Consider the following 24,014-nt stretch of genomic DNA (forward strand, 5'->3'; position numbering starts at 1 on the left):
TTCCCGAATGGACATTGAACCCATGAACACTACCTCGCTTTTTTAATATATATTAATCTGTTTTTGCATAATTTTTAAACTATTCAATATACTCATATATATTTACTGTAATTGATTTACTGATTTATTTATTTTTTCTTTCTATCTTATTATGTATTACGTTGAACTGCTGCTGCTAAGTTAACAAATTGCATGACACACACCACTGATATTAAACCTGATTCTGATTTCAATATAATTGGTTTATTTTGTATCTTACATATTTTATTTTACAGATTTTAATACATTATTCTGAGAAGGGTCCACAGACTTCACCAGACTGACAAAGAGATCCATGGCATAAAAAAAGGTTAAAAACCTCTGGTTTAGAGGGACATGGGTCAAACTCAGGCAAATGGAACTACCAGGTGAACAACTTTACTGGCAGAGATGAGCTGTGCAGATGGTACCAATGATCTGTACAGACTGCAATTACCTGTACAGATAAATCACAAGCAGGAACATTATATACTCACTCAAAAGATGTTTCAGCCCCTGGGATTACAATAGACTAAGACAACTGCATTGCTACAAAGAGCAATATATGAGGTCATTCTTACCCTCAGCCATTAGGCTCTATAATGAGTCCACCTATACCCGGGGAAGTGATGATCCCCTCCTGTTAGACTGTTGGAGAGAACTTACTTTTTATTTCTTTCTTAGTTACTTCCTAATATTTATACCTGTGCATTTGTAATGCTACTGTGACGCTGTAATTTCCTTTGGGATCAATAAAGTATCTACCTATTCCTCTAACAGGTTATCAAGCACTGCTGAGTGTAGCAGCATATATCTCTAATTCTGCTGTCAACATCACCATATTACCATTTTTTGGCCTGATGAAGCATTTTCAGAAGCAAGTTCTTTTTCATTCCTTAAAATGAATCAGCTTTGAAGTTAAAGAAGAAAAAGGAGAGAAACCATCAGACATGCCTTAAGTTCATTTTAGTTATTGTCAGCTCTATTAAACATACCTTGTTTGAAGCAATAAAAGTTATTGTAATTTTAGGTATAATCCTATTACACTTGAGATTCAGATGTGATTGTAAGTCATCGCTCGTTTTAGAGTCAGACCCTTTGGCACAGCATGACCATGAGACCATCAATTGCCCGACTCATCAACACTTGTTCCATCAGCTATTGTGCCTTAGTGTTTCAAGTGTTCCTTAAATGTTGCAGGACATCTGAACCCACCACCTTCTTAGGCAGTGTGTTCCACATTGTATCTGCCCTCTGAATGAAAAACATTCTTTCTCAGATCCTCTTTAAACCTTACTCTGCATTGTAAACCTAAGCCATCTAGTATTAGACACGTCTGTCATTAGCTCAGATGAATTAATTACCTCTGTGACTTCAGTGACCAATGCCCCAATTCCAGTGTAGTACAAGGGAAGGAGAAAGAGTGGCAATGAGTACAGGATGAGTAAAGCCATCAAAGCCAGGATGAAATTGTGCCATACACCTGCCAAAAGAGCGGAACAATTAATACTGTTTAAATTTGCAGTCCAAAAATGAAGCCAGTTTTAAATACAATCTTAACTCTTCTCAATCAAAATATTTGGAGAGTTATTGTTTACCTGCACAAAATACTCGTAATTGTTGAATTGGGGAAATCAACTGCAAATGGTTTGTGTAGAGGTCAACAAATGCCCCAGGATAGACAACAAAAATAAACATTCCAAAGCCGTTAAATCTCACTTGCTCCCTGCACACAGTAAAAAAAAATCAATTCAATACCAGACTAATTGCTGCTTGACAAGCATTGAAATCAATTTCTAGCAAACTACACTGCAATGGCTGAGGTCTTGAGATATGGACAAAAAAAAAGCTTAGTCCACTGAATATACAGCTTCAGTGTTTTGCATCAATTAACTTCCCAAGTACCATTGGTTGTATTGTCTCTAAAGCATTCCAACAGATAGAACTCCAAGTAAAGAAAATAAATCCAAGACCACTTTCAAACATATTTTTCATCACTAATCTTGTCTAACTGAGTAACTCTATGACTTTTATACCGCCTGAGTACAAAGTCAGACTTGAAACTCATGCTACATAGGACTGGTGAATAGCAGCTGGATTTGAGGCACACAGTTCTGAGTTAGTATCGAGCAAGTCTTTCATGTTTGGTAAATAACACACTAGTTTCATTTTCAGACCAAGAGAATAAATTCAGCAAAGAGACATATTCCCTCCACTACAACTCCCAATCCTTTCATGAACTGTGGGAGCCTACAGAATCTGGGCCTTGTACTGACCTACCACTGTTTGGGTGAATGATAATGAACATGAAGAAACACCACCTTAACGTTCTCTCCAAGCACATGCCAACCAATACAACCCACTGTTCCCACAGGAAGACCCAGACAAATGAAAATAATAAAACTAAAAACACATCCCCCAAAAGAGGGAAAACATTTCATCTAATCTCTGGAGCAAAGTGAATCAGTAGAGACAATACCTGACTGCAGCCACCCCATGGCCTATTTCGTGAATAATCCCACTGATCAGAATCACAGTGAAAAAATATACCAGTTGGCTCGTAGGTAGGTTAACACCAGGCACCTGTAGATATTATAAAGAAAAGTAAATATATTGTTCTGAAGTCAAATGGTCTGTAAAGTCTTATATAGCACTGGGTGCTGTGGGGACGACTCAGCAATATTCAGTGTCTGTGCCTTGACCTACAATGAACAACCACCATTAATTCATTGGACACACAAGGGACTGCAGATGCTCAGACTGGAGCAAAACACAAACTGCTAGAGGAACTCAGCAGGTCAGGCAGCATCTGAAAGCAAAGGGATAGCTGATGTTTTGGGTCGAGACTGCATCAGAACCCTGCTGCAGACAACTAACAAATCTCTTCTGATCTGACTGCTACATGGAGAAAACGCATGTGGGTCAAGTATCTGGCAACTCAGGTGAAAGTCAAGGCATCCACTTCTTAAAACTGCTTCACTCTTTTAGTTGTGTTGTAAATAACTCGAGACACCAACTGTTAACAGCAAAATCCTTTTATCATCTTACTACTAAGGGAACATTTAAGGGAAAACACCCAGATTTCAAACAAACTGGCTCAAATCTCCTTTCTTACAATTGTTTTTTATAAATTTTTCTCTTGTTCAGTAACTCTCCATGATCTCTGCTTGGTTACATAGAGGGAGGAGGCAGATAAAGAGAATAATTAAAAACACACTCAACCCTAACTGCATAAGGATCAATTTCTTCCAGGGGTTATAGATTTTTGATAGATTTGGTGGTGTTGCAGCAAGGATATGTAGTCAATTATTAACCCTCTTGCAACCATCTGGTTCATATGCTTCCACACTAGTATCTTAAGAAATGGTGTTTTACACCTTTGTTCTTTAGTGGTATTGCAGACATGTGGCTCTTCTGTCACCTTTCACCCCATTGGAAGAGATGGAAACAATGCACAAAGCTTTCAGCTGAGTCCTCCATCCTCAGTCTGCCTCTGTTCATACTCCCTTTACAGTCATCGCTCATTTCAGGCACAGAGCTGTCACATCAAATTAGACAGAGTGGTCATATAGACAGACAAGTTGATTTCTGCAAAACAATCCCGGTGATAAGTATCAAATGAAATTATCATAAGTACATATACTGAACTTGATGCTGCCTCGTTCTCAGATGACGGCATAGGCCTAATGATGAGAAATAAAACAATTAAGGTGAGAAGAACGTGGAAAAAGCACAAGTTTATAGAGGTAATAATAGGCACAGTAACAAGATTGTATCACATGCAATTCAGTCCTCTAATACAGACAGACAGCTCTGGCCTTTAAAGCCACACTTACTGAGAAAACTCTTCTTTTTTAACCTCTCCATTGTCATATTCTCATCTTTTCATTCCTACATTATGCTTTCACTGATGAGTGGAAACAACCAGTCATGTGGCTTTCTAGTTGTTCTTGCACCACACTTCATCCGTCTTCCAAGCTCAACTGAAGGACATCCAAATAATGCAAAGCTTCTCACTTGAGTTCTCTGTCCCATTCTAACTTGGTTCCTACACTGTTCCAACCAAGCCACGGGACCAGGGATAAGGAATTCAACTATCTCCGGTATTTAGTCATACAGAACAGAAACAGGCGCTTCAGCCCATCATGTCTCTACTGACCAACGTACATCTTAGTTAACCCATTTAGCTGCATTAGCTTTATGCATTCATTGCATTCAAGTGCTTGTTGAGATGCTTTGTAAATTAATCATCTGAGGCTGTCTTGATTAATTGTCTTGGACCAGAAACATTGACTATTTCTCCCTTGATAAAGATTTTGAGGGTTTTTTGGGCATTTTGTATTTTCCTCCCACCCCAACAATGACAGTCATTCTTCATTCCCCAGGCCTGGGCCACTTACCACAACTTGCAGGATGCGTTTGTTCTCAGCCACTGTCCCATCGGCTGACATCACCGCCAATGTCTGTGCCAGGGTTTTTGTTAGAAGTATTATTGAGATAAACATGAAGACCACTCCAAATCCCATCCCAAGACTGAACCTAGAGATCAAGAAATAGTCAGTGACCCAGTGCATCTTTCAATGATGGACAAGGCACAATAAGTGAAGTAAATGGCTGCATCCCTCTCAGGACACATTCCTGAAGGGTGTCAGGTTTATTAAGTAAGCAGAAAGCTCATACGACTTCTATGATACAATCTTGAAGAACACCACAGGTTAATTTTGAGGACATGGAAGAAGAAATCATCCCTGATAATTCACTAGCCACAACACGATAGTTAAGAATGTGTAAAGAGTCTGCTGGACAACAATAATGGGACTTGGAAGGAGAACTGAAGTTGATTTTATTGTTATGTACACAAGTACAGTGCGGTACAGGTACAATGAAAAACTTAAAGCAGCACCACAGGCACATAGGTTCAGACAACACACAGAATGTAAGTTATACAAAATTTATATATGACGCCAAATTCAATACTCTAGTGCAAAGAAAATTACTCAAGCATGTTGTTGTGCTGAGGTTTTTGAAAACATTAAGGTCCCTGTACCTTTGCCAATATTGCAAGTGCTTTGATGTTAACTAATACAGCAGTAAATTTTCTGATCCTTTTCCTTATCTATGTAGCACACTCAATCTGCTTCCTAGACAACAGTCAGAATATAGTGAACAGAAAACTATACTCTGCAGTACAAGACCTAAGTGCAAGCAAAATCACAATCAGGGACAATTCCATAGTAATGCAAGAGGTAATCCTTTGCATGTATACACAGGATATTACTCTGGTTAACTGGTCCATCGGTTGATCAGCCGTTTATTTGGGTCAACTCCTAAAGAACAAAATCTAATCGAGAAAATACCTGGGATTTGCTTCAATTGTTTGGGACCGGAGACTGTTGCCGAACAGTTTCCAACTGGTGTCAGTTTTGTGCACTTGTGTGGCTGTTAGACACTATACCATGTTTGGAGCAAACAGTTTTTAAAAAGCATCAGTTACATGCTTTTGTGTAATGCTATCCATTTGGGTCAATGGCCGATGATTCAAAAAGCAGTGATTTTTGCTTTTTTTTTCAATTTTGACTAAAGTATTTCAGACCCTCACCATGAAACTTTGGCTAAATGGGGCAGCTGTTCAATTGGGCCAAAATGTACTGGTCCTGATGTGTCCCAATTAACTGGAATTTTGTGTGCATCTCTGCATGTTTGTGTGTGTATGTGTGCGTACGACATGCTTGGACCAGTACATTTCAGCCCAATTAAGCAGCCGTCTCAATTAGCTGGTTTCATGGAAATCGTTAAAAGGGCATGAAGAAGACAAACTGAGTAACAAATTATGTATTTAAATGAAATGCAGAATAAATTAGAACACTACCAATAGTACTACAGTACTATAAAATTGTGTTTTAATTTCTAATAGTAATCAACAGAGGAGTTAATCCAGTGCATGCAACGAACAAAATCAGTAGAGACACCTAGTGCCTTCATACAACACTATCTATGATTGCATCCTCCAAATTTTCATTTGCACTGTAACATTTGAGATGGTTATTGATACCTTTAAGTTCTTCGTAGTTCCTAACTTGTTGAAGTAGTGAAATCATTTCATTTTCACTTGTGGCCTTTTCTGGCATCTCCAAGCTTGAATGTTTGAAACCACAGTGAGCAAAACTACAAACCCCATTTCCAGAAAAGTTGGGATATTTTCCAAAATGCAATAAAAACAAAAATCTGATATGTTAATTCACATGAACCTTTATTTAACTGACAAAAGTACAAAGAAAAGATTTTCAGTAGTTTTACTGACCAACTTAATTGTATTTTGTAAATATACACAAATTTAGAATTTGATGGCTGCAACACACTCAACAAAAGTTGGGACTGAGTTAAAATAAGATTGAAAAGTGCACAGAATATTCAAGTAACACCGGTTTGGAAGACTCCACATTAAGCAGGCTAATTGGTAGCAGGTGAGGTATCATGATTGGGTATAAAAGTAGCGTCTATCAAAGGCTCAGTCTTTGCAAGCAAGGATGGGTCGTGGCTCACCCCTTTGTGCCAACATTCGTGAGAGAATTGTTAGTCAGTTCAAAAGGAACATTTCCCAATGCAAGACTGCAGAGAATTTAGGTCTTTCAACATCTACAGTACATAATATTGTGAAAAGATTCAGAGAATTCAGAGACATCTCAGTGTGTAAAGGGCAAGGTCGGAAACCACTGTTGAATGCGTGTGATCTTCGATCCCTCAGGCAGCACTGCCTAAGAAACCGTCATGCTACTGTGACAATTATAGCCACCTGGGCTCGGGAGTACTTCGGAAAACCATTGTCACTTAACACAGTCCATCGCTGCATCCAGAAATGCAACTTGAAACTGTATTACGCAAGGAAGAAGCCATACATCAACTCTATGCAGAAAGGCCGGTGAGTTCTCTGGGCCCGAGCTCATCTCAGATGGACTGAAAGACTGTGGAACCGTGTGCTGTGGTCAGATGAGTCCACATTTCAGCTAGTTTTCGGAAAAAACGGGCGTTGAGTTCTCTGTGCCAAAGATGAAAACAACCATCCTGATTGTTATCAGCGAAAGGTGCAAAAGCCAGCATCTGTGATGGTATGGGGGTGCATCAGTGCCCACGGCATGGGTGAGTTGCATGTATGTGAAGGTACCATTGACTCTGAGGCGTATATTAGGATTTTAGAGAGACATATGTTGCCATCAAGGCAACGTCTCTTCCCAGGACGTCCATGCTTATTTCAGCAGGACAATGCCAGACCACATTCTGCACGGGCTACAACAGCGTGGCTTTGTAGACACAGAGTGCGTGTGCTTGACTGGCCTGCTACCAGTCCAGATCTATCTCCTATTGAAAATGTATGGCACATCATGAAGAGGAGAATCAGACAACAGAGACCACGGACTGTTGAGCAGCTGAAGTCTTATATCAAGCAAGAATGGACAAAATTTCCAATTGCAAATCTACTACAATTAGTATCCTCAGTTCCGAAACGATTAAAAAGTGTTATTAAAAGGAAAGGTGATGAAACACAATGGTAAACATGCCTCTTACCCAACTTTTGTTGAGTGTGTTGCAGCCATCAAATTCTAAATTTGTGTATATTTACAAAATACAATTAAGTTGGTCAGTAAAACTATTGAAAAGCTTTTCTTTGTATTTTTGTCAGTTAAATAAAGGTTCACATGTATTAACATATCACAGATTTTTGTTTTTATTGCATTTTGGAAAATATCCCAACTTTTCTAAAAACGGGGTTTGTATTTGGTATTGTCTTCCTATTTATTACTCACCAACTATCTGACAAAATTCACTATTTTTTGAACACAAACACATGCAACTGATACTATTTAAACCTGTTCGCTCTAAGCATGGTGCAGCGGCTAACAGCCACACAAGGGCGTGCACCTGACAACAGTAGGAATCTGTTCGGCAACAGTCTGCAGCCCCATTTACCAGCATAGTGACCCAGATAAATGAAGACAATGCAGGATATTTTCTTAGTTTGTTTATGTTCTTTAAGAATTGTTCCAAATAAGTGGCTGCCCTGATTAACCGCTGGCCCAGTTAGCTAGGATCCAGAATGAATGCCGGAGAAACTACCCTCAGTGGTAGTGTTTCCATCTTCACGCTCGCCGTGGATTTCTGTAACACCATTGCTCTCGGTCTTTACTCCAGTGTAACTTCGTACAGTTAACACATCGGCTCACACTTGAAATTTAACATAGAGGTCCCAGATCAGTACTGATGAGCTGAATTTTCCAAAAAATAATCCAGACAGCCTTAGTTTCAAGAGGAACTTTATAACTCAACTTACCACAAGTACAGAAACTGAGGTTTCCATCGTCCCATCTTTAAAAAGAACCGGTTGAAGAAAGTTGACTGCCAACGTATGTGAAAAGGGGCAATGCTGATCCCAAGTTTTGTCAGGCATTCTTCGTACCACACCTTTAGACTAGGTGACGACTGCAGATTCAGAAGACTGGCATCAGTTTTATTGAGTCATGCAGACAGAAACAGACCCTCCACACAGTTAGTCTACGCCCACTTACACTAAACCTATTTTATTCTCCACACAAGCTCTCCCCAGATTCTACCACTCACTGGCAGAGTAGGAGTGAAAGATGACAGTCAGGTTGGGGGAGATGGTACTGTGGAACTAGGATTCAGTATCAGGTAGATGATGGAAGAGAGAGGGAGAGCGAGAGAGGAGGGGGTAAAGGGGGAGGGAGGGAAGGGAGAGGGGGAGAAAGGCTCTCTCAGTCCTGATGCAAGCTTTCAACCCAATATGTCACAATTCCTTTTCCCCTGTTGATGCTGCTCGACCCACTGAGTTCTCCAGCAGATTGTTGCACAAGGACAGGCAGGTCTGTTTGAGTACCAACATTCCCCAATCTCTCACCGATAAAAAATGTGCAGCACACCTCTTGTTCCAAATGAAGTGGACAACCTCATATTTTTCCACTATTTACTCCATTTGCAGTATGTTACCAGTCACTGCTAGTCTTTACCATTTGAAGCCTCTACATCCTCCTCACTCCTCAAACTCCCTTTTAGTTTTAATGTGATCAGTAAACGTTATACTTGATCCTCTTCCATATACAGTACACAGTGAATCAGAATCAGGTTTATTATCTTGAATCCAAGAAGATATTCCTGAATCGCTGAGTGTGTGCCTTCAGGCTTCTGTACCTCCTACCTGATGGTAACAGTGAGAAAAGGACATGCCCTGGGTGATGAAGGTTCTTAATAATGGATGCTACCTTTCTGAAATACCACTCCTTGAAGACATCCTGGGTACTTTCTAGGGAAGTACCCAAGATGGAGCCGACTAAATTTACAAACCGCATCAGCTTCTCTTGGTCCTGTGCAGTAGCCCCCCTCCCCCCGCCCCATACCAGATAGTGATGCAGCCTGTCAGAATGCTCTCCACGGTACATCTATAGAAGTTTTTGAGTGTATTTGTTGACATACCAAATCTCTTCAAACTCCTAATTATCACTGTCGATGTGAGATAAAAGACAAATCCCCATTAGGCACAGCCTGGCAAGAATCATTTTATTATCTCTGTTAACCAGCTCTCAATCCATGCCATCATCCTCCGATGTGGGACTTTAAATAAAGTCTTCCGAAAATCCAAATTCACAGATTCAGATACAGCATCAAAAACTTCAACAGATTATTCAAACACGAGTCTTCTTCGTTAATTCATACTATTCAATCCAATTATCTTTTCCAAGTGTCTTGCTATCAATGGCTGCAGATGCTGGAACTAAGCGGGTTAGGCTGCAACAATACAGGAAAGTGCAGTCGATGCAATGGGTCTTGCTATCAATCTGTTATTATTAATTCCAGCGGTTTCCCAACTATTAGGGTCACCCCAATGTTAGAAAGTTGTTATTTCCCATTTTCTCCCTGCTCTTTCCTTTAATAGCACAATCACATTTACCACCCTCCGATTCACAGGAACAATCCCAGAATCTATAGAGCTTTGCAAGTTGATAATCTCAGCATTCACTATTTCCATAGTCACCTTTAACAACTCTGGGATATACAGCACTGTGCAAAAGTCTCAGGCACAGATCCACAGTTAGGATTCCAAAGACCTTTGCACAGTGCTGTAGTAATTTTAAGTATTGCACTGCACTGCTGCCACAAAAAAAAACAAATTTCATGATAATAACATTTCATGATAAACCCGATTCTCATATGGGTCTCTTTTGAGGACTGAGAGTGGGAAAGGGACAGGGAGAAGGTTCAGAAAACGGGAAGGGTGCAAGAAACATCAGAAACATTCAATGATCAATAAACCAATTGTTTGGAATCAAATGATCTTGCCTGTGTCTGCACCTGCGTCCCCCCGCCCCGGTACTCCTCTACCAGAAATCCCACGGCGCTCTACTCTTGCCATTCCCAACATTCTTTGGTCCCACCAGGTTTACAGCTCTCCGCTCCACATTGACAAATACCGTACTGTACAAAAGTCTTAGCCACCCGACCAATAGATACATGCCTAAGTCTTTTGCACAGTACTGTAGTCATTCGAAATTACCATTAACTTCTTCAGTGGTAATTCTATAATTGGCTCTCCTGTATGTCAGGGAAGATTTCTGTGTCTTCCTTAATAAACACACACAAAGGGATTGTTTAATTTCTCTGCCATTTCCTTATCTCCCGTTATAAGCTCTCCTGTTCCTCCTTAAAGGGTACAAAGTTGCCCTTGCTAATCTTCTCCTTTCTCACCTACACTGAAACTTCTTACCCTGTTTTCATGTTTCTCACAAGTCAACTCATATTCTACTTTGCTCCCTTTATCAACTTATTATTGATTCAGCACTGGTCAGACCACACTTGAGTACTGTGAGTTTTGGGCCCCTTATCCAAGAAAACATGATCTAGTATTGGAGAGGTCCCAGAGGAGGTTCATAAGTATGATTCTGGCAATGAAAAACTTAATGGATGAGGAGCATTTGATGGCTCTGGGCCTATACTTGCTGGAGTTTGGAAGAATGACGGGGATCTCATTTAAACCTATCAAATATTGAAAAACCTAGATAGAATGGATGTGGAGAAGATGTTTCCCAGAAGTGGGGGAGACACCAGAGGCAGAGTCTCAGAATAGAGGGACATCCATTTAGAACAAAGGAATTTCTTTAGCCACAGGGTAGAGAATCTGTGGAGTCCATTGCCACAGATAGCTGTGGCGGCCAAGTCACTGGGTGTATTTAAAGCAAAGATTGACAGGTTCTTGATTAGTAAGGGTATCAAAGGTTAGTGAGGGCAAGACAGAATGACTTGGCAGGTAAATGGCAGGGAACTGGTGTTGGGGACAGGGGTTCAGATTTATGGATCATTGTGATCTCTTCTGGTGAAGGTACGACCTGTACAAAAGAGACAGATTCCATCTCAACCCGGGAGGGTTATCCATTAGAGGATTATCCTTATTGCCAGGTTGGTTAGAGTTGTTCAGGACGGTTTAAGCTAATTTGGCAGGAGGATGGGAACAGGAGTGATAGTGCTGAGGATGAGGTAGTTGGTTTACAAACAGCGGCAATGTGTAATCAAACAAATGGAGAAGCTGATGATTGGGCAAAATTGCAGTCAACAGGATGAGCTGCAATGTAAAAGGGGGACAAAATCAAAAAGGGTAAACACAGAACTGAAGATGTTGTATTTGAATGCATGCAGTATACAGAATAAGGGAGATAAACTTGCAGCACAGTTACAGATTGGCATGTATGATGTTGTAGGCATTATTGATTCATGGCTGAAAGAAGATTATAGCTGGGAGCTTAATGTCCAAGGATACACATTGTATCAAAAGGACAGGCAGGAAAGCAGAGTGAATGGCATGGCTCTATTGGTAAAAAATTATTAAGTCAAATCATTAGAAAGAAGGCTCGGAAGCTGTTGAATCATTGTGGGTAGAGCTAAGGAACTGCAAGGGTAAAAAGACCCTGATGGGAGTTATAAATATACCCTCAAACAATAGTAAGGATATGGCCTGGAAATTACAACAGGAGATAAAACAAAATGCATGCCAAAAAGGAAGTAGAGAGGCTACAGGAGAATGGGCAAAGAAGTGGCAGATGGAATGGGAATGGAGTGTCAGGAAGTGTATGGTTACACAGTTTGGTAGAAGAAATAAAGGAGTAGATAGGCTATTTTCTAAATGGAGAGAAAATTCAAATATCTGAGGCACAAAGGGACTTGGAAGTCCTTGTGCAGGATTCCCTAATGGTTAATTTGGAGGTTGTGTCTGTGACGAGGAAGGCAAATGCAATGTTAGCAATCAATTCAAGCGGACTAGAATATAAAAGCAAGGGTGTAACATTGAGGCTTTATAGAGGACTGGTGAGTCCTCACTTGGGAGTATTGTGAGCGAGTTTGGGCCCCTTATCTTAGAAAGGATGTGCTGACACCGGAGAGATTCAAAGGAGGTTCACGAAATGATTCCACAATTGAACGGATTGTTACATGAAGAGCATTTGATGGTTCTGGGCCTGTATTCACAGGAATTCAGAAGTATGAAAAGTGACCTAACTGGAACCTGTCGAATGGTGATAGGCCTTGATAGAGTGACCGTGGAGAGGATGTATCCTATGGTGGGAAACTCCAGGACCAGAGGACACAGCCTCCGAGTAGAGGGGCGTCCTTTTAGAACAGAGATGAGTGGAAGAATTTCTTTAGCCAAAGAGTGGTGAATCTGGAATTTGTTACTGTGGCTGTGAAGGCCAAGTCTTTACGTGTATTTAAGGCAGAGGTTGATATATTCTCGATTGGTCAGGGCATGAAGGGATACAGGGAAAAGGCAGGAGATTGGGGCTGAGAGAAAAAATGGATCAGCCATGGTGAAATGGCAGAGTAGACTTGATAGATCAAAGGGCCCAATTTTGCTCCTGTATCTCATGGTTACGGGGTGAATGCAGAAGAATGGATTGAGAAGGATAGCACAGTTGCAAGAAAAAGTTTGTGAAGCCCCTGCAATTACCTGTTTTTCTGCATTAATTACTCACAGAATGTGGTCTGATCTTCATCTAAGTCACAATAATAGACAAACACAATCTGCCTAAACTAATCACACAAAAACAATTGTATTTCTTGTCAATACTGAATATACCATTTAAACATCACATTCAAAGTTCAAGAAAGTATGTGAGCCTCTAGGGTAATGTCTTCTACAAAAGCTATTTGAAATAAGGTGTTCTAATCAATGAGATGAGATTGGATGTGTGGGTTGTAGAAATGCCCTGCCCTATAAAAAAGACACCAAGTCAGGCTACTCACAGAGCCTGCTCCTCTCAAGACAGATCTGTTGATGTGCAAAAGAACTTTAAGTCCTTAGAAGAATTGTAAAGATGCGTGAAGCCAGAAAAGGCTACAAAAGCATTTCTAAAGACCTGAGTGTTCATCAGTGCACAGTATGAGAAATTATCTGCAAATAGATGAAATTCAGTCATTTATATTAATCCCGTTGCCCACATTCTCCTCCCAGATTCTAATCCTCATATACACACTAGGGACAATTTACAGTGTCCAGTTATCCTACCAATCTGAATGGCTATGGGATGTGGGAGAAACCCACTGTGATGATAGGGAGAACATACCAACTCCATACAGACATCATTAGAGGTTGGTATTGAACAGTTCACTAAAGCTGAGGCAGCAGCTCTACCTGCTCAGCCGCTGTGCCACAGGGAATGAATGACTTGTTTTGCCCAGCCTGCACGTGGATGAAAGACCACCAAGGTTACACGAGGGACTGGTCATAGCGTCATACAGCAAGAAAACAGGTTATTCGGCCCAAATGGTGCAGACGCAACCGAGATCCTATCTGAGCTACTCCCTTAGTGTGGAAGGATGGTGAGACAGGTGGGGTGGGTCAATGCAGTCGATAATGAGATTCTGAGTGGGTGCTAGGGAGGGCGGGTCACGGAGGAATAGGTACGGGAGAGTGATGTTCCAGGGATTGGTGCGGGACAGCAGAAAAGGGGCTGCAACCCTGCCGTGCCCGTGGTGACTGAGACAGGATTCGCGGCCACCCGCCTCACCTTAAACACCGAGTCGACAAGACACAGCACACACCAAAAACCCACTGGGCCCAAAACAGCGGCTGCCGGCACCATCACACCGGAAATGACCAGCCAAATAGGAGGTGACATCACCCAACGGCGGCCATGTTGTTACGGAGCGTTACGTCCGGCCCGCCATGTTGGTAAAGTGCCAGCTGACCAAGGTGGTGGCCATGTTGGTAAGGGAGATCTAAAGGTTTTATATAGATGTACAGTAATTTTATACCTAAAATCAGGGCCGGATTAAGCTAGTGCGGGGCCTGTAGTATGTGTTATAAAGGGGCCCTAAATTTAGAAAAATGCACATAAGTAAACGTAAATTATTTACTTGCATAGTAAAGTAATTCAATTTTTTCATTTGCTCTACAGCCAGATAATACAGTACACTTCAGTAATAGTATTACTTACATGTAGGTATCAATTTCAAATGTCAAAAGTAACAAAACTACAATTTAAAAGTTAGATTTTCTAGATTTAGCATGAGCAAATTTGTTGAGGATACTGGAAATGTTTATTTCACGCTGAAGTTCATGTTCAATGCTCATTAGAGTGAAATTGTTCAATCTGTTTTGACCCATGGTGCTCCTTAGTTCATTTTTAATCCTTTTCAGTTTTGAAAATGAGTGTTCTCCACTGCAGCTGGTAACCATGAGTGACAAATAGATGCACAACTAGACCCCGGCCGGTGTTGCAGCCTTTACCCGAAGTGCAGCTCCCAGTCTCCGGCCTCTCCCCAGACTGCTCCGACCGCTAATCCGGGTTCAGGAATATTGGATGGTATCTATTCCTGAACCTGGAATTGTGGGAACTAAGGCTCCTGACAGATGGTAGAAGTGAGAAGAGAGCATGGTCTGGAAAGTGGGGGCCTTGATGATGGATGCTGTGGTCGATAATCAGCTCTTTGATTTTGCCAACATTGAGTGAGAGATCGGCATTTTAACCAGCCTTTCAATCTCCCTCCTATACAAGCAACACACACAAAATGCTGGTGGAACACAGCAGGCCAGGCAACATCTATAAGGAGAAGCACTGTCGATGTTTCGGGCCGAGACCCTTCATCAGGACTAACTGAAAGGAAAGAGATTTGAACTACAAGGGGACCAATATACTTGCAGGGAGGTTTGCTAGTGTTATTGGGGAGGGTTTAAACTAGATTTGCAGAGGGATGGGAACCAGAGTGCCAGAGTAGATAGTGGAACGGGGGTAAAAATAAATGATGATAGTAGTTCATGCAAAGTCACAAATAGTAAGGTTGTGTGTGGTGGTAACAATCTTCTGAGGTGTGTATATTTCAATGCAAGGAGTATTGTGGGAAAGGCAGATAAGCTGAGGGCCTGGATTGACACATGGAATTATGACGTCATAGCCATTACTGAAACTTGGCTACAGGAGGGGCAGGACTGGCAGCTCAATGTTCCAAGGTTCTGATGTTTCAGACGTGATAGAGGCAGAGGGATGAAGGGTAGGGGGTGGCATTGCTAGGCAGGGAAAATATTACAACAGTGCTTCGGCAGGACAGATTAGAGGGCTTGTCTACTGAGGCCATATGGGTGGAGCTGAGAAACAGGAAAGGTATGACCACATTAATAGGGTTGTATTATAGACCACCCAATAGTCAGCGAGAATTGGAGGAGCAAATCTGCAGAGAGATAACAGACAACTGCAGGAGACAGAAAGTTGTGATTGTAGGGGATTTTAATTTTCCACTCATTGATTGGGACTCCCATACTGTTAAAGGTCTAGATGGGTAAGAGTTTGTGAAATGTGTTAAGGAAAGTTTTTTAAATCAATATATAGATGTACCAACTAGGGAGGATGCAATATTAGATCTCCTATTAGGAAATGAGTTAGGGCAGGTGACGGAAGTGTGTGTAGGGGAACACTTTGGTTCCAGTGATCATAATGTCATTAGTTTCAACTTGATCATGGATAAAGATAGATCTGATCCTCGGGTTGAGTCCTAAACTGGAAAAAGGCCAAATTTGAAGAAATGAGAAAGGATCTAAAAAGCGTGGATTGGGACAGGTTGTTCTCTGGCAAGGATGTGATTGGTAAGTGGGAGGCCTTCAAAGGAGAAATTCTGAGAGTACAGAGTTTGTATGTTCTTGTCAGGGTTAAAGGCAAAGTGAATAAGAATAAGGAACCTTGGTTCTCGAGAGATATTGGAACTCCGATAAAGAAGAGAGAGATATATGGCATGTATAGGAAACAGGGAGGAAATAAGATGGTTGAGGAGTATAAAAAGAGTAAGAAAATACTTAAGAAAGAAATCAGGAGGGCTAAAAGAAGATATGAGGTTGCTTTGGGAGTCAGCGTGAAGGTTAATCCTAAGAGCTTCTACAGGTATGTTAAGAGCAAAAGGATAGTAAGGGATAAAATTGGTCCTCTTGAAGATCAGAGTGGTCGGCTATGTATGGAACCAAAAGAAATGGGAGAGATATTAAATGGGTTTTTTGCATCTGTATTTACTAAGGAAACTGGAATGGAGTCTATGGAAACAAGGCAAACAAGTAGGGAGGTCATGGAACTTATACAGATTGAAGAGGAGGAGGTGCTTGCTGTCTTGAGGCAAAACAGAGTAGATAAATCCACAGGACTTGACAGGGTATTCCCTCGGATGTTGAAGGAGACTAGTGTTGAAATTGCAGGGGACCTGGCAGAAATATTTAAAATGTCAATATCCACGGGTCAGATGCCGAAGGATTGGAGGATATCTCATGTAATTCCGTTGTTTAAAAAAGATTCAAAGAGTAAGCCGGGAAATTATAGGCCGGTAAGTTTGACATCGGTAGTAGGTAAATTATTGGAAGGAATACTAAGAGATAGGATCTGCAAGTAACACACACAAAATGCTGGTGGAACACAGCAGGCCAGGCAGCATCTATAGGAAGAAGCACTGTCGACGTTTTGGGCCGAGACCCTTTGACACTGCTTCTTCCTATAGATGCTGCCTGGAATGTGTTCCACCAGCATTTTGTGTGTTTGAATTTCCAGCATCTGCAGATTTCCTCGTGTAGGATCTACAAGTATTTGGATTAGACAGGGACTTATTAGAAAAAGTCAGCATGGCTTTGTGCATGGTAGGTCATGTTTAACCAATCTATTAGAGTTTTTCGAGGAAGTTACCAGGAAAGTGGATGAAGGGAAGGCAGTGGATGTTGTATACATGGACTTCAGTAAGGCCTTTGACAAGGTCCCGCATGGGAGGTTAGTTAGGAAGATCCAGTCGCTAGGTATACATGGAGAGGTAGTAAATTGGATTAGACATTGGCTCAATGGAAGAAGCCAGAGAGTGGTAGTGGAGGATTGCTTCTCTGAGTGGAGGCCTGTGACTAGTGGTGTGCCACAGGGATCAGTGCTGGGTCCATTGTTATTTGTCATCTATATCAATGATCTGGATGATAATGTGGCAAATTGGATCAGTAAATTTGCCGATGATACAAAGATTGGAGGTGTAGTGGACATTGAGGAAGGTTTTCAAAGCTTGCAGAGGGATTTGGACCATTTGGAGGAATGGGCTGAAAAATGGCAGATGGAGTTTAATACGGACAAGTGTGAGGTATTGCACTTTGGAAGGTCAAACCAAGGTAGAACATACGAGGTAAATGGTAGGACACTGAGGAGTGCAGTAGAACAGAGGGATCTGGGAGTACAGATACATAATTCCCTGAGAGTGGTGTCACAAGAAGATAGGGTTGTAAAGAGAGCTTTTGGTACATCGGCCTTTATAAATCAAATATTTAGTATGAGAGTTGGAATGTAATGGTGAGGTTGTTTAAGACATTGGTGAGACTGAATTTGGAGTATTGTGTGCAGTTTTGGTCACCTAATTACAAAAGGATATTAATAAGGTTGAAAGAGTGCAGAGAAGGTTTACAAGGCTGTTGCCGGGAATTGAGAAACTGAGTTACAGAGAAAGGTTGAATAGGTTAGGACTTTATTCCCTGGAGCATAGGAGAATGAGGGGTGATTTGATAGAGGTGTATAAAATTATGATGGGTATAGATAGAGTGAATGCAAGCAGGCTTTTTCCACTGAGGCCAGGGTTAAGGGTGAAGGGGGAAAAGTTTAAAGGGGACATGGGGGGGGGGGGGCTTCTTCACGCAGAGAGTGGTGGGAGTGTGGAATGAGCTGCCAAATGAAGTGGTGAATGTGGGCTCATTTTTGACATTTAAGAAAAACTTGGACAGGTACATGGATGAGAGGTGTATGGAGGGATATGGCCCAGGTGCAGGTCAGTGGGACTAGGCAGAAAAATGGTTCGACACAGCCAAGAAGGGCCAAAAGGCCTGTTTTTGTGCTGAAATGTTCTATGGTTCTATTTGAAAGTAGGAGGGGGAAATGCGAAATGATAGGAGAAGACCGGAGGGGGTGGGATGAAGCTAAGAGCTGGAAAGGTGATTGGAAAAAGTGATACAGAGCTGGAGAAGGGAAAGGATCATGAGATGGGAGTCCTACTAGGGAGAAAGAAAGGGGGAGGGGAGCACCTGAGGGAGATGGTGAGCAGGCAAAGGATGATGGGCAGAAAGAGAGAGAGAAAATAAATAAATAGATAAAAGGGGGGGAGGAACTAAATATGTCAGGGATGGGGTAAGAAGTGGAGGAGGGGCATTAATGGAAGTTAGAGAAGTCAATGTTCATGCCATCAGGTTGGAGGCTACCCAGCCGGTATATAAGGTGTTGTTCCTCCAACCTGAGTGTGGCTTCATCTTGACAGTAGAGGAGGCCATGGATCCATGGATAGACATATCAGAATGGGAATGGGACGTGGAATTAAAATGTGGGGCCACTGGGAGATCCTGCTTTTTCTGGCGGACCGAGCGTAGGTGTTCAGCAAAATGGTCTCCCAGTCTGCGTCAGGTCTCACCAATATATAAAAGGCCACACTGGGAGCACCGGACGCAGTATACCACACCAGCTGACTCACAGGTGAAGTGTCACCTCACCTGGAAGGACCGTCTGGGGCCCTGAATGGTGGTGAGGGAGGAAGTGTAAGGGCTCCTAGTGTGGCCTTTTATATATTGGTGAGGTATACTGCGTCCGGTGCTCTCAGTGTGGCTTTTTATATATTGGTGATGTAAGCGGAATAAGTGCTACACCTGCCCTTACACTTGATCCTTTCCCTTCTCCAGCTCTGTATCCCTTTTGCCAATCACCTTTCCGACTCTCAGCTTCACCCCACCCCCTCCGGTCTTCTCCTATCATTTTGCATTTTCCCCTCCCCCTCCTACTTTCAAATCTCTTACTATCTTTCCTTTCAGTTAGTCCTGACGAAGGGTCTCGGCCCGAAACATAGACAGTGCTTCTCCTTATAGATGCTGCCTGGCCTGCTGTGTTCCACCAGCATTTTGTGCGTGTTGCTTGAATTTCCAGCATCTGCAGATTTCCTCATGTTTCCCTCCTATACAGTATGCCAATTCATCATTTTTGATTTGGCCAGCAACGGTGGCGTCAGAGGAGATTGTGTATGCAGTGCTGTTGTCTACACCCGTTCTCCTTGTCCCTTGGACATAGAGATTATGGATTTCGGTGGTCCTGAGCGAGTACCCTCCAGTGTATAGTGCAGGAAATGAATGATACAGATGGCGAACAGGCCACAGTCGAGAAGACTGCTTTACCCTGACCAAGCAAGGACTGCTTCTGTATCTTTGAAGTTATACTCACCCAGTCAGGTATTATAGTGGGGCCACTGCCTCACAGCACCACAGACAGGTTCAAAGTTGACCGTGGGTGCACATGCAATTATCACACAAAATATTCACCCATATTACTTGATCTTTAATTGTGTTTTATTAGATTATATTGAATATACAGATTTCCAAGCAAAAATAAATTTCTGATTATTTAACTCATCAATAAAGTGTGATTAATTGAACAACAATCATTCAGGCTTATTTTGCTTCACAAGAAATACTGCTTCACTCATAGCTCTGTTCCTTGAAATAAACCATTTAAATTAGTCCACCTATCAGAAAATAATTTGGGGTCAGTATCTTTACGAAAGTATCAGACAGTTCTTTCCAAGTTAGGTGCCAGGGTGAGGATGATTCCGGTGACATTGGAAAGCCCAGTTTCACTTGACACTTGTCTGCCACAGAACACTTGCTGGAGGTTGTAGGGCCATCAGTATTAGGGAGAAATTATGTTGAAGAATTCTGCTCGTAAGGCAGGAGAGGCGAGAGTTGGGCTTCTGTCAACCACCTGTGGTGGAGGTGTCTGTCTCCTCTGGCTGGCACTGCCTGAAGCTCTGGGGCGCTCTTAACACAAGGGATGTAGATAGTGGAATTTGGAGCCATAAACAATCTGCGGGAGGAACTCAGTGGGTCAGGTAACATCTGTGGAGGTAAAAGAGTGGTCAATTGTATAAGATTGAAACCCGGTATCAGGACTACTGGTATAAAGAGGTAGGGGGTGGGGGTAAGTAATAGGTTGAACCAGGTGAGAAAGGGGATGATGGGAAGATGCAGTCAGCTGTCAGGAATGGAGGGAGGGATGGAGTTGGGGGACAGCAGCTGATGGTTGATGGGCAGAGACAAAGCAGCACATAGAAAAAGGCCTATCGCCAGCACGTTTTTACACCACTGGGTCTCCTATCCTCTCCCCCAACTTGTTCCCGCTATTTGGAGAAAGCTGCCAACCTAATTAAAGATCCTTCTCACCCTAATCACTTTGTCTTCTCTCCTCTTCTGTCACGCAGAGGATAGAACAGCTTGAGAACACATACCATTCTCTGCCATTGTTATAAAACTATTGCGAGCCTCATACCATAAGCACAAAATCTTGACCTTTGAATCTACCTCATCACAGCTATAAGACATAGGAGTAGAATCAGGCCATTCAGCCCATCGAGTCTGCTCCACCATTCCATCACAACTGGACGTCCTCTGCATGTCTACTTGATCTTTTAATATTCAACGCTTCAATGAGATCCCCCCTCATTCTAAACTTCAGTGAGTACAGGCCCAGAGCCAAACACTCCTCCTACATGAATCCTTTCATCTCCAGGATCATTCTAATGGACCTCCTCTGAACCCTCTCCAATGCCAGCACATTTTTTCTTAGATAAGAGGCCCATCATTGCTCACAATACTGCAAGTGAGACCTCACCAATGCCTTGTAAAGCCTCAGCATTACATCCTTGCTTATTCACTCTAGCCCTCTCAAAATGAATGCTCACGGTGCATTTGCCTTCCTTACTACCGACTCAACCAGCAAGATAACCTTTTGGGAATCCTGCACTAGGACCCCAAGTCTCTGCACTTCTGATTTCTGAATTACATTCCCATTTACAAAATAGCCTACACTCTTATTACTTTATCAAAGTACATAATCATACACTTCCCTACACTATATTCCACCTGCCACTCTCCTAATCCAAGTTCATCTGCAGCCTCCCTGCTTCTTTCAATGTACCCTGCCCCTCCACCTAACTTTGGGTCGTTCACAAACTACAAAGCCATCAATACTGTCAGCTAAGTCATTGACATATAATGTGAAAAGAAGTGGTTCCAACAACAACTACTAGTCACCAGCAGCCATCCAGAAAAAGGCTCCTTTTATTCTCTCTCTTTGCCTCCTCCCAGTCCACCGTTCTTCTATCCATGCTAGTATTTTTCCTGAACTATCATGGGCTCTTGTATAGAACATAAGAGATAGGAGCAGAATTAGGCTATACAGCCCATCGAGTGGGCTCCACTATTCATCATGGCTGATCAATCAAGAATCTATCAGCCTCACCTCAAATACACCCAATGAATTGCACATATTCCCCTGGTTAAAGAAACTCTTCCTCATCTCCATTCTAAATGGACATCCCTCTATTCCGAAGATGTGTCCTCTGGCCCCAGACTCCCCCATCATTCACTCCACATCCACTCTATCCAGGCTTTTCAACATTTGATAGGTTTCAGGGATTCCCCCTCTCATCTTTCCAAATTCCAGTGAGTACAGGCCCAGTGTCATCTAACGCTCCTTTTACGATAACCCATTCATTCATGGAATCACTCTGGCGAACTTCCTCTGAGCCCTTTCCAATGTCAGCACATCCTTTCTAAGACCTGCTCACAATACTCCAAGTGAGGCCTCACCAGTGCTTCATAAAGTCTCAACATTACATCTTGCTTTTATATTCAAGTGCTCTTGAAATGAATGCAAACATCGCATTTCCTTCCTCACCACTGACTCAACCCTTGGGAATCCAGCCTCATGTGTGGCACTTGTCAAAGGCCTTCTGAAAATTTAACATCTATTGTCCCTCCTTTGTCTACCTTGTCTGTTACCTCCTTAAAGAATTCCAATAGATTTGTCAGGTAAGGTTTCAAGTTAACGAAACCATGCTGACTTTGGCCTATTTTATCATGTCTCCAAGTACCCTGAAACCTCAATAATGAACTCCAATATCTTCTCAACCACTGAAGTCAGGCTAACTGGCCTGTAACTTCCTGTTTTTGGCTCCCTCCCTTCCTGAAGAGTGGAGTGACATTTCCAATTTTCCAGTCCTCTGGAAATGTTTTAGAATCTAATGATTCTTGAAAGATCAGTACTAATGCTTCCACAATCTCTTCAGCTACTCTTTCAGAACTCTTAGGTATAGTCCATCTGAGATACATACACCTTAATATCTTCCAGTTTTCCAAGCACCTTCTCCTTAGAAACAGCAATTACTCACAATTCTGTCCTAACGCTCCCAAATTTCTGGCATCCTATTGGTGTTTTCCACAGTGAAGACTGATGCAACACAGTTATTGAATTTGTCTGCCATTTCTTTGTCCCCCATTCCTACCTCTCCAGCAGTCCAATATTCATTCATATTTATATATCTGAAAAAAATTTGATATCCTCTTATATTATTTTGGCTAGCTTATCTTCATATTTCATCTTTTCTCTTCCAATGGTATTTATGGTTGCCTTCTGTTGGTTTTTCAGAGCTTCCCAATCCTCTAAATCCCCACTAGTTTTTACTATATTGTAAAAATATAGCATACCCTTTTGCTTTAACGCTGTCTTTGACTTCCCTTGTTAGCCACAGTTACGCCATCCTGTCTTTAGAATACTTTTTCTTCTTTGAGATGCATCTATCTTACAAATTTCTCCCAGAAACTCCTTTTGCTCCACTCTAATACTGATACTTTGACTTTAGCTTCTTCCTCTCAAATTGCAGGATGAAGTCTATCATATTATGATCACTGTCTCCTAAGGGTTCCTTTAGCTCCCTAATCAAATGTGGTTCATTACACAACACACATCCAGATTTGCCTTTCCCTTACTGGGCTCAAGCACAAGCTGCTCTAAAAAGCCATCTCATAGAAACTCTACAAATTCCCTCTCCTGGGATTCAGCTCCAAGCTGATTTTCCCAATCTACTTGCTTTGGAAATCCCCCATTGTCCTTTTCACTTGTCTTTGAACCTTATTTGTCTTTGTGCATTGCACTTGCTGCAAATGTAATAGTATTTTCAATTCTTTTACTGTCCTTTTGCACTAACTTGATGTGATTATGTGTGGATAGCACATAAACAAAAGCTTTTCACTCTATCTTGGTACACTTGGCAATAAAGTAATTATGCCTGACCATCATCCCTCCCTTATCTGGTTCCACTCACCACCTTTCTTAATTATCAAATTCCAACAACTGAATGTGGTAATTGTCACCACATTACCTACCAGCCTCCCCTTCTCCCAGCAAGCTCCATCTCCCCCCTTTCGCTCTCTCCATGAGTGCTGTCAGGCAGTATTCAATGCCATCGTTAGAGGATAGGGAAAAACACATGATGCCTACCTGTACTTTTAAGAGGAACTTTTTGCATCTGATATTTGAACCTTGGTAACCTTTAAAAAAAATTGTCAATAGATGCTTTTTAAAAAGAGTTGTAGAACAAACATAAATAATGTTTAAATAGTCATCATCCATATATGA

At 41.8% G+C, this 24,014-nt stretch overlaps 2 protein-coding genes across 4 annotated transcripts in view; both read right to left on the reverse strand.

The window, feature by feature from the left end:
- mbtps2 (membrane-bound transcription factor peptidase, site 2) overlaps window positions 1-14,162 on the reverse strand; it is a 41,687-nt gene extending 27,525 nt beyond the window's left edge. For both annotated transcript variants that reach the window (XM_073046080.1, XM_073046081.1), the window contains exons 1-6: window positions 14,079-14,162; window positions 8,345-8,493; window positions 4,419-4,557; window positions 2,498-2,601; window positions 1,617-1,744; window positions 1,383-1,501 (exon numbers count right to left, since the gene is read on the reverse strand). In XM_073046080.1, coding sequence (XP_072902181.1) covers window positions 1,383-1,501; window positions 1,617-1,744; window positions 2,498-2,601; window positions 4,419-4,557; window positions 8,345-8,493; window positions 14,079-14,153 — 714 coding nt within the window. In that variant the 5' untranslated portion in view covers window positions 14,154-14,162. The remainder of the gene's footprint in view (window positions 1-1,382; window positions 1,502-1,616; window positions 1,745-2,497; window positions 2,602-4,418; window positions 4,558-8,344; window positions 8,494-14,078) is intronic.
- Window positions 14,163-19,870: 5,708 nt separating this feature from the next.
- LOC140728003 (MICOS complex subunit MIC26-like) overlaps window positions 19,871-24,014 on the reverse strand; it is a 31,837-nt gene continuing 27,693 nt past the window's right edge. For both annotated transcript variants that reach the window (XM_073046082.1, XM_073046083.1), the window contains 2 exons: window positions 23,877-23,926; window positions 19,871-20,434 (listed from right to left, as the gene is read on the reverse strand). In XM_073046082.1, the coding sequence (XP_072902183.1) occupies window positions 23,885-23,926 (42 nt within the window). In that variant the 3' untranslated portion in view covers window positions 19,871-20,434; window positions 23,877-23,884. The remainder of the gene's footprint in view (window positions 20,435-23,876; window positions 23,927-24,014) is intronic.

This window comes from Hemitrygon akajei, chromosome 5 (genome assembly GCF_048418815.1).
Source record: "Hemitrygon akajei chromosome 5, sHemAka1.3, whole genome shotgun sequence".
Lineage (NCBI taxonomy): Eukaryota > Metazoa > Chordata > Chondrichthyes > Myliobatiformes > Dasyatidae > Hemitrygon > Hemitrygon akajei.